The 14,394-nt window shown below is 38.5% G+C and overlaps 1 protein-coding gene across 3 annotated transcripts in view; it reads right to left on the bottom strand.

Annotated features, from left to right (window-relative positions):
- The window catches only part of sorl1 (sortilin-related receptor, L(DLR class) A repeats containing), a 168,999-nt gene that overhangs the window by 112,014 nt on the left and 42,591 nt on the right, over positions 1-14,394 (bottom strand). For all 3 annotated transcript variants that reach the window (XM_069894711.1, XM_069894709.1, XM_069894712.1), the window contains exons 7-8: positions 4,680-4,781; positions 2,914-3,083 (exon numbers count right to left, since the gene is read on the bottom strand). In XM_069894711.1, the coding sequence (XP_069750812.1) occupies positions 2,914-3,083; positions 4,680-4,781 (272 nt within the window). The remainder of the gene's footprint in view (positions 1-2,913; positions 3,084-4,679; positions 4,782-14,394) is intronic.

Raw genomic sequence — 14,394 nt, forward strand, 5'->3', positions numbered from 1 at the left:
CACTTCAGATTACAGTCTCAATAAGACAGAACTGCATTTTGGTTTTATTTTTCTTTGGATAATCATATAATTGACTGCTCATTTAATATCTACTGTGATTTCAGAAGTACTTTCATTAAAGAAGTAGCAGAACCTTCTTGGAAAGGTATATCTTGCAGGATCGGACATTTTGGTTCCCTCATTTTGGCACTTGCATTTTGATGATGGACCTTTTTGCAAAAAAAAAAGACTTTTGTAGCCCTTTGGACATTTTGGCGCCCATAGTTTGGTGCTGGCCCAGCAACCCCCGGCATTGCAGCATTTCAAAAACATTTTGGGATTTATTGTCATACTTATTAAATAATCACTTATTATTACAAATAATCTAACCCTCCCTGGCAAACATTTTTGGATTTATGGTTATAGTTAAGTTCATGTTTGGTGCTGGCCCAGCTCCTCATGGCGTTGCAGTGCTGCCTGAACCCCCAACGCTCAGAAACTGCTGTCTGAACCACCAGCATTTCAGAAACTCCCTCCCCCCCCCCCACCCGGCCAGGAAACCAGGAAACTGCTTTTCATGGTAAAAGTGGCCGGTGGAGCTGTCACCAGGCGACCGGTGGTGTTGAAATCCTTCAAGTTGTTATCTGGTTCTATTGTTATGAGCCCAATAGAAATTCACCAAGACAAATGGTTACTTAATCAAAAGTTGCTTTTAATTATCTTTAACATGAAAACAGAATCACACAAACTTAACCCCCTTCTAAATCTAAGCGCACGTGTATGTGTATGCAAGTTCAGAAAAGTTCTTTGATTCACAGTTCAATCTCACTTCTCACTCCTTCAAGTTCACTGGCTGCATGTAATTCTTATACTGTGCACAGAATTTAACATTTATGAAGTTCACCAGACTTTGGTGCTTGAAAGGTAAATGGTTACCACTCAGGAAGGTTCTTGTCAGTTTTCAGAGAGAGATTTGTTGTTCCTGGACACAAACTGATCCCTTTTAATCAGCCACATCAGTGTCTTTCCAAAGAAACCTGCCCCATCAGGGTTCTCCAGATGATAACCTCTTTCTTTCAGGTCATCACAGAGTTCCTTTTTGTTTCACTTATTTCAAGTGAAACATTAGGCAGCCAGTTCTCTCCTCTTGAATGGACCACAAGGGCTTTGACAAGGCTGAACTAAGCACTCACAACCCATCTTCAAAATGGGGTTTTTCCACAAGCTTGCTAGCTTGTCCTGTTCCAGTCCCAGCTGTTGCTGCAGACTGTAAAACTGCAGAATTGATCTCTCTCTCTCTCTCTCTCTCTCTCTCTCTCACAGAGAAAAGCCTGTTTGACTCCCCCTCTGCTTGCAAAACACCACATGATCCTCTTAGAACAGCAAACAGCACTCCCAGACAGCCTGCAGCTCCGAACCTACTCCTCAGAGTTCTTTCATCTGTTGCTTTTCAAAACCACAATCTATTAGTGAAGTCTCTTTGGCATTCTCCAAAGCTTTTGCAAAAGCTCTTGGAGCCAGCCTGTCTAGCTTGAGCAGAGCTCCAGTATTTTAAATGAGATCTGTTTTTGAAGTGTTTGTATGTGACCTACACTAAACATATTTATAATCTGTCACACTATGTTCAACGTTAATATTAAATCTGCTTCCTCTGCACAGTTCAGGCAGTGCATTTCAGATCATACTAATTCACCATGTTAAAAAAAAATGTTTTTTTATTTCTTTTAATGCGGGTCTCTGTAAGCAGGGCAGTCACCATGCGGCCATTGAGCTGTCACAGGGCACTCAGCAAAACAGAGTCCGTCTGCAGATAGTGAGTAGGGCAGCTGGCCAAAGTGTACTAGTCCCTATGTTTTGTGCCTACAAAGAGAAATCACTCCTGCCAATTTCACACTATTCAAGAAACCCAAAATAAATATATAATGGCTAAAGAAATTAAGTGAAGAGAAACTGTATTTAAAAATCTTCTCTCAAAAAAACACAAGCTGTGAAACATAAGCAAGATTATTAAATGATCCACTTAAAATGATTTTTTATCTTTGGTAAGGAAAGGAAATGTATCTTAAATGACGAGAATGTTAATGAATTTGTCAAAGACTTTGCTAATCTTTGACAAGGGACCAGGGATCAGTACTGATGAACCATCTCACAGTGAACTGGCATAACAATGGTCCTTTTGGATGAATTCAGAGACCCCTACAATTCTGGATCTACTGTCATAAATTTTCTTATTCACAACTTGTTTGGTTGGTACCTCTGTTAAAACAGGTTCACCAGAGCTGTTAGGAAACCTAACTAGAAGCGAACTTTAAAAATGTTTCAACATGGATCAAGATCAAAAGTGCTTTTAAGATGGTTAACTTAGGAGCTCTTGGAAAGACTTTCAGTGGTGGTTAGAAAAATAAGGATGTCACACACTCAATGAAAAAAAATCAGGACTTAAATGAGGAAAGTGGAGCAAAGAATTACAAGAGGAAGATAAACAAATTAATAAAAGTTGAGATACACTAATCTTATGTAGCATTAACAGCATCTTTTATCTTGAAGGTTTCTGAGAAGGTAATAATACCATCACATGACCTGAAAAAGAATCCTGTCAAGACAATGGCATGAAACATCCTTTCAAGTACAGAGTTAAGGAAGAGAATCTAGCCAGTCTGATTCCTTTCTTTTTTGGTGTAGGTGAGCCCATTGCAAGTACCTGACCTTATGTATGGAATAAACAACCCACGAGGATTAACCTCTGGAAATTAAAAGAAAGTCAGTTTTGACAAAGATCGAGGACATCATCCCAGCAGAATAAAGGAAATTTATTTTCACTTAAATCCAACCAAGCTCATCTAGAGCACCTGAAAATATGCAACAATATTTTCACCAAAAGCAATTACACGATATTTTAATTTCTTTCAACCACTTCAATGTTCATTCACCTACTTGATAAGAGTTGTACTTCCTGCACCTCCTGGACTGTAATACAGTACATTTTCTAGAGAAAGAGAAAACTTCAGGCCTTCTGCTTCAGAGATGTAAAGATTGGTGACATTACTGTTAAAATTGACACAAACAAACACTTGGTCTTCTGATGCATCAGCCACATAATACTCCTGAAAAATGTATAAAAAAACAATTAAATATATTTGGATACCAGATTAAAATATCCAAATGATGTAATGAAAACCACATTTGCATAAGTGTCACTTAATATAGAAACATAATTTAACCACTCCCATAGATCAGTAGCATGCCCAACTCAGTTTCTCCATCTAACAAATATCAGCAGAAACATGCGAATATGCCAACAGAATATGTAGTGCACTAGTTAACAAAAACAATAAGGCTCTGCTGCACGATATTTAATGCACTTCTAAATATAATTACTATAATACATATTTGCATTATGTTGAACACTATAGTAAATACAAAGTTGTTTAGTTTCACAGAATTGTCGTGTAATAATAATATCAGATTCATAAATATTTTTCCCCCAAACAGATTAGTATCTAAGTCATGTTTTTAGGAAGGCTAAGTTTGCAGGCAGTTGAATTTCCCTCATCAAATGAACTTTGAGAAAGGATTTACATTGATTCATACAAGAATGAAGAACTTATTTAGTTCCTGAAAAAAACCTCTGAGGCCATGGTATGGGCAGTGTCTGAAAGAGATAATGTTCTCTTGGAAATATATTCATTTTTACATATTTGACTCCACCAACTAGCATTATTGGCAGAGCTATCCTCCTGTTCAAATCTGCTTCAACCTTTTTAAGCAAGAATTTAATTTGTATAAATTCTGTAAACTATTATCTGTTTTGATCCCTAAATATTTTATCCCATTTAGTGGCCATTGAAATTGAGTGTTTCTTTGACTGACTATAGTTTCATTAATATCATATCATTAATATTTGGAGCAAAATAAATTACCAGATGGGATCTAAGTGGGGGACACACCACAAAACTTAAATTAATATCAGACATTTCCGATCAATGCTTCAGGTGTGGTGAGGAGATAGGAACTTTTTTTTACATTCAACTTACGTTAAGTCCTTTTGGGTAGATCTGGGAAAACTCTTAGAGGAAATTAGAGGAATTGAATTTCCACAGATCCCAGAACTATTCTTACTGGGAAATGAGGTTGTCCCAACATCGAACAATATTTGTCACGATTACATTGGCAGTGGCCAGGAAATGCATAGCTGTTACTTGGAAGTCCGATTCACACGTAGGTATGCATAGTTGTGTTCCCCTTGAGAAAATTACTTATAACCTAAGAAATAGGTATGACATGTTCTTACAAATGTGGCAGCCATATCTACAGAATGCAGATGAAAAACTTTAATTGTCCCCCATCTTACCCACAAGTCCTACACCAGTGTCCTCTTGAGATCCAGGTAAATCATGAAAATGTGAAACTTGTGGAGTAGACAATGGATGGCTCTCCGACAATCTCTTTTTCTCCTTTTCTCTCATTCCTTTCTTTTTCTCCCTTCACTTTTTTCTTTGGGACTTTCTTTTTTATTATCTTTTCATGTGACAGTGGGGGATTATAGCCATCATGTATCACAGATCATTATTTTTATTCTGTACTCAATTTTTTAATTGCTTTTGTTAATTGCACGTTTGGCTTTAAAAATGTAAATAAAAATATTCAAAAAAAGAATGAAGAACTTGGGCTTTTAGTGTTCTTGCTGTTTGTGTACTCACCGTTATTCGATATTTTGAGAGGAAATTAGCATGCTTCATTGGTTTCCGATCATATGAAACCCACAACTGGGTCACAGATGGGTCACTGCTGCCAAGAAGATGCTATGAGAAATAGAAATAAAATGCTTATGAAACACAGCAAGGGGGAAAATAAAAATTAATTTCCTATTTAAAAATAAGTGAAAACAAAAAACAAAAAAAAAAATCAGAAAGGTGACAGAGGGACAGGATTCACCAGCATTTGGATAGGCAAGGACTGGATAGCTTCGTGCATGGGAAACCATATTTGATGGAAATTTCTTTGAAGAGTTGATTTAGACAATTGGTGAGGCCTTTGACAAAGTACCACATTGTAGGTTAGATCACATGGGATTTGGGGCAAGCTGGCCAACTGGATTTAAAATTGAAACTGCTGGAAGGAGTCAGAAGGTCATAATGGATGGTGTTTTTGTGACCAGGCTGGGTCCATGCTATCTATATTAATGATTTGGATGACAATAGAGTTAACATGGTTACTAAGTTTGCAAATAGCAGCAAATTTGTAGGTACAGTGGACAATCAGACAGGCTATCTAGGACCTGCACACTAAATGGCAGTGCCCTGGAGAATGTTGTAGAGGAGAGCAATCTAGGGGTACAGTTACACAGTTCCCTAAAAATGGAGTCACACATAGAGTGATGAAGAAATCATTTGGAATACACCTTCATCAGGCAGGTCCTTGAGTACAGGAATTGGGGCATCAGGTTGCAGCAGTTCATGATGTGGGTGAGGCCACATTTTGAGTACTGTGGGCAGTTCAGATGTGTAGGAAAAATGTCATTAAGCTAAAAAGGATGTAACCAAAATTCACAATGATGTTACCAGGACTGGAGGGTTTTAGGCACAAAAGGGTGACTGTATTGGCTGTGATCTGGAGTGTAATGGGCTGAGTAGTGACCTTGAAGAAATATGTACAATCATGAGAGGTATAGATAAGGTGAATGGTCAGTCTTTATCCCCTCTGGAGGGCTCCAAAAAATAGAGGCCACAGGTTGAAATAGAGAGAGGTGGTGTTGATATGGAATTAACTGTCAAAGAAAGCTGCAGAGACAGGTACAATTGTGATGTTTAAAAGATTCGGACAGGTACATGAATAGGAAAGGTCCACCATTTTCTCCTGTTAACACGTTCAGATGTCTACCACTCAGCAAAAAATAAAAACACCTCATAAATTTCCTTTAAACTTTACCCTCTCACAAAAGTCATACCCTCTGGTATTTATATTTCTATCCTGGGAACAAGGCAAACTACTTAACTGGATGTATCTCATAGTTTTCCATGTAGAATCATGGTTATATAGCATAGAATCAGGTCCTTTGGCCCAACTGGTCAATACTGACTAAGTTATTCACCTAAGATGGTCCCAGAAGCCTGCATTTGGCCCACGTCCCTTTAAACCTTTCCTAGACATGTATCTGTCTAATTATATTTTGGACAATGGAATTGTACCTGCCTCTACCATTTTTTTGGCAGCTCATTCCACATACCTACCATCCTCCATGTGAAAAAGGTTATGGTTTATCTGCACATGTATCAATAAATAAAAACTGATAAAATAAAAGCAAAATGTTACATTTATATCATATTTTGTGCTTATTTAATTTTTCCCCTGACACAAATTCCACAAAATCAAATTTTATTCCATGTCTCTCATTTTTGGATGGAAAGTTGTGAATTCCATAACTTCTGTATACAAAAGTGTCAATGAAAGTTATCAAACCACTCCCCCCCCCCCCACCCCCACCCCCGTCTCCCCCCAAGTCAGAAGATGCAGACTTGCTCCTTATTTTGGTTACAAAATTTTGGAGAGCAATAGGAAGCCTAGAGGTGGGAAGGTCAAAAGTATCTCCGATTTACAGTTGTTAAGTTTTCAGCTTTAACAAGACTGTATTTTATGTGTTAAATTTTAAAATAAACATTGCTGCTGTAATCGCAGAACTATGACACATTTTTCACTCTGTAAACCTCAAGTGCCTTTTGGAAAATTGTACTCGTTTCCCTCTGAAGTTTAAGCATCACCACAAAACAAAAAGCAATGTCAAACAGGCTAAGTCAACGTATCATCTGCAATAAATTTTAGAAATGATCCCAAATTAGTTTTGCTAAAACACCAGCAGGTGGCACTCTAATGACACAAATGATAAAAAGACTGGATGCATTTCCCAGTGAAGCCTTGAAAGTACCTAATCCACTCTTCATAAGTCTGGTATTTTTATAAAGATACATGAAACTTAGATTCCCAACAAAACTAAGTTGCTTTAAAACAACTTTTTAGAAATCCTAAGTTTTTTTTGCAACCAACTGGGTATAAAATGAAGAACTTTACAGCTATTTGTATTTGGCATTGCAGCAGCTGGCCAATTCTGGTGAATTATTTTCTGCATTAAAATTTGGGGAGCAAGTGACAGGAAGGTCAATTTATACCATTGCTGGAAATCAGGTGTGCAAAACTCGAGATCAAAGTTGCCATTTACTGCCCAACCCACATCACAAACATGGCTTGGTTATTTTGAGGAAAACAAAACGCAACTGGGTGATTGGTTCTTCCCCTTAGGCAGGCTCTAGAGTCGCAGATGACCTGTTTCCACTCCAGTTCCAAGGAATGGAAGACACCCATTTACAGATACTGTACCAATTGCGATAGAACTGCAGCATAGATTTGACATAGCAAGGTGCTGATCCAATAGCAAGGAGGCTAATGGCAATTTACCCTGCTGCGCGGATTTAAGCGTTCATCCTCCCATGTCAGAGATTACCCATGATTCTCATGCCTGAGTGAGTCAAGTGTCATGACTTTGGTCCCAATTCTGATTCAGCAGGCAATGCCTAAAATGTATCACTGTGGATCAAACTAGCAAACTTTTTCCTTGTGAAGATATAGAGAACATAATAAAAGATAAGGTGGAAACTAGCAAAATAAAGGGACACAATTACTAATCATCCACAAACATTTTTCCCCATCTCCCCCATTACCCCCCACTCCATGAACAGAGCATCTCATTCAAAGTATAATCTTTAACAATGATACCAACAAAAATCAAACTGAATAACGCAAACTGGTTTAGATTCATGTTTTTCTTCCAGAAACCTATTTAAGCAAAGTTAATTTCAATAGACAATAGACAATAGGAGCTGGAGTAGGCCCTTCGGCCCGTCAAGCCAGCACCGCCATTTTACAGATCATGGCTGATCACTACCATCAGTACCCCTTTCCAGCCTTATCCCCATAACCCTTAACTCCTTTGCCCACTAGAGTCTTATCTAACTCTCTTTTGAACATAATCAGCAAATCCGCCTCTACCACCCTCTGTGGCAGAGCATTCCACAGATTCACACTTCTCTGGGTAAATTTCCTTAATATCATCTTAAGAAATCATTTATTTTGACGGTATTGGAATGGGTTCCTGTCATTTAATATCATTATTCAACAAATGTGCTGATGTCTGAGCACTTACTAATTTAGTTTCTCCATACTGCTGAGCTCAGTTATGCCTTTAAGATGTTGAAGATGGACTCTGTCATCATGGTTTGCTACTTAAACACAAAGAAATACGGACACAGTAAAACCCCTGGTACGAGGATTAGTAGCTGCCAGAGAGTGTATTTTCCAGATGCTTGATAGCTACTCTTGTAATGCCTAACCAATACACCGGCATTAAGAATAAAAAGTTTAAAAGATACTATACTGTACTTACACTGAACAAATTTCACTTGCATGAATATATAAACCTTAAAGCATTTTATTTATTTTCAGTTACATTCTTTGAAAACATTTAACTGCTGCTGCATCTGCAGGTTCCTCCCCTCCACAGAGACACCAAAAGAAGAACAATAACAAGAATAGTAAAGGGGGGGGCGAAATCACTGGTGGGAGTTGTCTATCACCCACCAAATATCAATAGCACAGTGGCACAGGCCATTAACCGAAAGATAGCTGAGACATGCAAGAACGGAAGGGCAGTTGTCGTGGGGAACTTTAACTTCCACAAAGATTGGTCCACAAGTTGGCCAAGGTAGTCTGGAGGATAACTTCATAGAATGCATCCATGATAGCTTTCTTGGGCAGCATGTTAAAGAACCAACAAGGGAGAATGCTATTTTTAGATCTTGCATTGTGCAATGACGTCGGTAAAATTAACGATCTAGTTAGGGACCCTCTTGTAAAAAACGATCATGGTATGATTGAATTTCTCATACAGATGGAGGGTGCAATAGATCGATCTAAAACTAATGTATTATGCTTGAACAGGGGAAACCATAACAGGATGAGGGAGGAATTGGTCAGCGTGAACTGGGAGCACAGGCTAGTTGGCAGAACAGTTGAGGAACAGTGGAAGACTTTCAAAAAGATCTTTCACAGGGCTCAACAAAAATATATTCCCATTAAAAATAAAAGTAGTAAAGAGAGGGAAGAGTCAGCCTGGATTAACTAAGGAAATAAAGTATAAAATTAAAAAAAGTAGCCAAGAGTACTAGGAAACTGAAGGATTGGGAAAACTTTAAAAGGGAACAAAGGACAACTAAATGGAAAATAAGGAGAGGGAAGAAGAATTAGCACAAAATATAAAAACAGATAACAAAAAATGTTATAAATATATAAAACGGAAGAGGGTGGCTAGAATCAACCTTGGAAGATGAGAATGAGAAATTGATATTGAGTAATGGGGAAATCGCTGAGGCATCAAACAGCTATTTTGTGTCATTCTTCACGGTGGAAGGCATGTCGAGCATGTCACAGAGTGGTGATAGGGATGTGAAGGACGGTGAAGACCTTGATAAAATAATTGTTACAAAGAGATAGTGATGAGCAAACTCATAGGACTGAAAACTGACAAATCCCCTGGTACTGAAGGAAATGACAGGATTTATTTTGTGGTTATTTACTAAAATTCTCTGGATTCTGGGCAGGTCCTGGCGGATTGGCAAACAGTAAATGTCATGGCATTTTTTAAAAAGGGATGTAGGCAGAAGATGGGTAACTATCGGCCAGTTAGCTTAACATCTGTAGCCGGGAAAATGATTGAAGCTGTCATTAAGGATGAAATAGTTTTTAGACCAACAGGGTTCCATTAGGCATATGCAGCGTGGATTCAGAAAGGGTATGTCTTGTTTGACAAATGCTGGAGTTTTTGAGGATATAATGGGTGTGGGAGATAGAGGGGAAAGGGTTGATGTTGTACATTTGGATTTTCAGAAGGCATTTGATAAGGTACCGCACATGAGACTTATCAATAAGATACAGATGAATGGAGTTGGGGGAAGTATATTGGCAATGGATTGAGGATTGGTTACTGACAGAAGGCAGAGAGTCAGAATAAATAGGTGTTTTTTTTGATTGGCACCCAGTGGGGGGCCGCAGGGGTCAGTGCTGGGCCTGCAGCTGTTCACAATTTACATTGGTGATTTGGAAGAGGGGACGGAGTAGTGCAGCCAAGTTTGTGGATGATAAATTGAGTGGAAAAAAACAAATTGTACAGAGGATGTGGAGAGGCTGCAGAAGGATATAGTTAAGTTAGGTGAGTGGGCAAAGATCTGGCAGTTGGAGTTACAATGTTAGTAAATGCGAGGTCATCCACTTTGGCAGGAAAAATAGAAGAGCAGATTATTATTTACATGGTGAAAGACTACAGCATGCTGTGGTGCAGAAGGACTTGGAAGTGCTTGTGCATGAATCGCAAAAAGTTGGATTACAGGTACAACAGGTTATTAAGAAGGTAAATAGAATGTTGGCCTTCATCGCTAGAGGAAATGAATTCAAGAGCAGGGAGGTCATGCTGCAACTATACAAGATATTGGTGAGGTTGCACCTGGAGTACTGTGTGCAGTTCAGGTCTCCATACCTGAGTAATAGCGTCTGCCTTGGAGGCAGACCTACGAAGAGTCTAAATTATCTGAGATTAGAATCATTTGAATTCGGAAGAATGAGAGGAGATCTTACAGAAAAATATAAAATTATTAAAGGGATAGATAAGAAAGAGGCAAGAAAATGGTTTTCACTGGAAGGTGAGACCAGAACTAGGGGACACAGCCTCAAGATTCAGGGGAGAAGATTTAAGACAGAGATGAGGAAAAACTGCTTTTCCCAGAGTAGTGAATCTGTGGAATTCTGTCCCCAGTGAGGAGGTTTCTTCATTAAAAAAACTTAAGGTTCAGTTAGATAGATCTTTACATAAAAAAGGAATTAAGGGATATGGGGAAAAGGCAGGTAGGTAGAATTGAGTCAATGAAATGATCAGCCTTGTCCTTATTGAATGGCAGAGCAGACTCGACGGGCCGGACGGCCGACTCCTGCTCCAATTTCTTATGTTCTTATTCTATATAATTAATCCTTCTTCCCCTATGTTTACAGATAAAGCCTCTGACTGGGGCAACTCTTACTAAGCAAGAATAAGGAGACATTTTAAGAGATACGCCAAGAGCGAGCGGCATCAACCAGCTCCATCTTGGGTGATACCATTGCTGTTTCACATATCTTTATTCAACAGCTGATATGAGCAAACCATTACTCCAATGGCTGAATATTTTCTCCGACCTTTCCCAAAAGGTTTGTGTTACTTCAGAGAACGTTTATTTTTAAAATTTTAAACATGCATTTTTACCTATTATTTTATTCTTATTTATTTATTTTTTTAAATTATTTTATTTTCCTCGATTTTCTTCTACTGGTTGCTTGATTTCCAGTTATGTGGGCTTTTACTATATTTTTATATAAAATTTGAACTGATTATTTCTATAAATAGTGAAGAAACAACATACCAGAAACTGGGTGAACACCCAATCAAGCATCATCAATAAAGCAGGAGAGGAGCATGCTAATGGTCGCAATAAAAGTCCAATGGAGCATCTTTGAAAGGGTGCTATACAAGACAAGACAAATCTCTCTTCCATTATCATTTTCTGTTTGCAATTTTAGAATTAACTGCATTTAATCCATTTTGTTCTCCTAATATTTAACAAGAAAAACTATGTCGAAGTCAACAGTACTAAATGCCTAATTGAATTTAATAGAACTCTAGATAATGCTCCTCAGGCATTTAATTTGCATCCAATGAATGTGACATTTCATGGTGACAACTGTACTACACACATTGACCCATGCCAGGTCTCCAAATGAGTTCACAACATAGAAGCAGGATTGAAAGCTATCAGTTGAAAGCTTTTAACTAATACTTTTAGCTCAACATGCTGAAATTTTGCTTCACTGAGAATTTTTCTGTAAGAATCTCTTGCAAGATATATTGTTAAGAAAAATTAAAATCAACTCGGACTAAAATTATTTAGAACAATGAAATCCCATACGCATACTTACTCCCAATTCACACATCATACTAATAACAGTTAGATAATTTGATGTCTATTAACATAATTGTTTTATTGCTATATATTCCTTCAACACTTCTTTTTTCAACTGTGATGGATTGCTCATGCCTTGTGTCAAGATTTAGCGTGGGACAAAATTGAAACCCCACTTGAACTAAACCTGGCACTGTCGACATCGACTGCCTCAAGAGACTTAGGCTCAATCTCGACATCAGGTGCTGCCAGTGTTCAGTTTCAAAACTCCCCCGTGACCTTGTGGGCTTCTAGTTTGCTTCCACATCCCAAAGACATGCAGTTTAGTGATTGATTTGCATTGTAAACTGTCCTTTGTGTGTAGGCAAGTGGTAGAACCTGGGGGAAGCTCAAGAAAATGTAGGAAGTGAAAAAAAAATTCAGGTAAGATAATGCAAGATGGTTGACGCCCACTCAATGGGCTGAAGGGCCTGTATCCATGCAGCAGCTCTCTCTATGGACCACATTTTCCCTTTTGCACCATATCTGCTCTCACCCACTCTCATCTGGGACAGAAGCAAAACAGAAGTTCCCCTGTCCTTGGCTTCCACATCACCAGCCTTCATTTTCAATGCATCGTTCTTGCAATTTGCACCAGTTCCAACATCCCACCATCAATCACATCTTCACCCTCTTCCCTATTCCATCTCCAACCCCAGACCCCTCCCACCACTCCCCAGACCATGGCACCTGTCCTTTCACCTAAATATTTAAGGATCCGATCTTCTCAAGTAAAGCAGTGATTCACTTGGGTTTCTTCCAGTCTGTGCATTCAATGTTCACAAAATGGCCTCCTGTATATTGGAGTACAGTGGTTCTCAACCTTTTTCGTTCCACTCACATACCACTTTAAGTAATCCCTATGCCATTGGTATCTGTGATTGGTATGGGATTGGTTAAGGTATATATGAGTGGGAAGGGAAGGTTGAGAATCACTGCTCTAGCCCCAATTATTACTGAAACATTTTGTTTGAGAAAAATTGTCATTGGCCCATTTCCTTTGGAGTTATGAAACCCTACACATAACGAGTCAATTAGGTACAATTAAAACAGTGGTTTTCAACCTTTTTCTTTCCACCCACATACCACCTTAAATAATCCTTTACTAATCACAGAGCACCTATGGCATAGTAAATACTTAAAGTGGTATATGAATGGAAAGAAAAAGGTTGAGAACTACTGCTCTACTGAAAAGACCAAACTTAGATTATACAACAGAACATAGAACACAACAGGACAGTAAAGGCACTGTAGGGATTAAAATGCATTTCATGCTCGCAAGCAGTCTTTTGTTTAACATATTTTTTATGTTGTCTCTTAGCAACATCTTTGCTTCAGGGACATAGCTAGTTTATCTCTGATCATCAGGAGAAAAGGGTTAGTTTAGTTTCTTTTGTTCTGCCGAATGGAGGATACAGAGAACATTCCGACATTTTCTATTGACCATGTTTAATGGTAACAACATTTAGCAACTTATAATAATGTTAACATGTTTAATATTGATTAATAAATTTTGGAAAACTCAACTTTAGTACGAATTTGTTTGAACTAGTCACAGACAACAAGATTATTTTATCCTCCAAGCAACTATAATGGAAAGTAGTGGCTATAGACCCTTGGGCCTTCAATGTTGTGCCGACTTGTATATTCCTACAAAAAAAAATTAAAGCATCTATAACTCGTAACCCTCTATTTTTCTTTCATCCATGGCCCTGTCCAATGGTCTCTCAAATGCTCCTAATGTTTCAGCCTGCATCAATCCTGGCAAGGCATTTGAGGCACCCACAACTCTCTGTAATAAAATGCTTACCCCTGATGCCACCCCCCAGAACTTTCCTCCCCTCACCTTGGACAAATGTTCTCTGGTGTTTGCTACTCCCACCCTGGAAAAAAAGTGCAAGCTATCTACCTTATCTATGCCTATCACAATCTTGTAGATCTCTATTGTCACCTCTCACCCTTCTTCAATCCAAAAGAAAAAAGTCCCTGTTTGTCTATGGTCTCCTCCTCTGCTCTGAGGCAGAATGTAAACTAGAGGAGCAGTCTATTACCGTCTATCTGAGCACTTTGTAACCTTTGGAATGAACGTCAAATTTTGCAACTTCATTCATCACACTTGTGTTCCTTCCCTAACTTGTTTCGGCAAAATGCTTTCTTCTCAGTCTGTATTCGTACTCCTCATCACCTGGCCTGTCTTAAATCAATTTCTATATTGTCTTTGTCTTACACCTCACTCCTGCCCCCAGCCTGGTTTTGAAAGCAGCAACTCTTTCAGTCTTCCCCCTGAGTGAGATCCCTCATCCAAAATGTTAATTCTCTGATCCAAAACACTTTTTCTGCAGAG

Source organism: Narcine bancroftii, chromosome 8 (assembly GCF_036971445.1).
Source record: "Narcine bancroftii isolate sNarBan1 chromosome 8, sNarBan1.hap1, whole genome shotgun sequence".
Classification (NCBI taxonomy): domain Eukaryota; kingdom Metazoa; phylum Chordata; class Chondrichthyes; order Torpediniformes; family Narcinidae; genus Narcine; species Narcine bancroftii.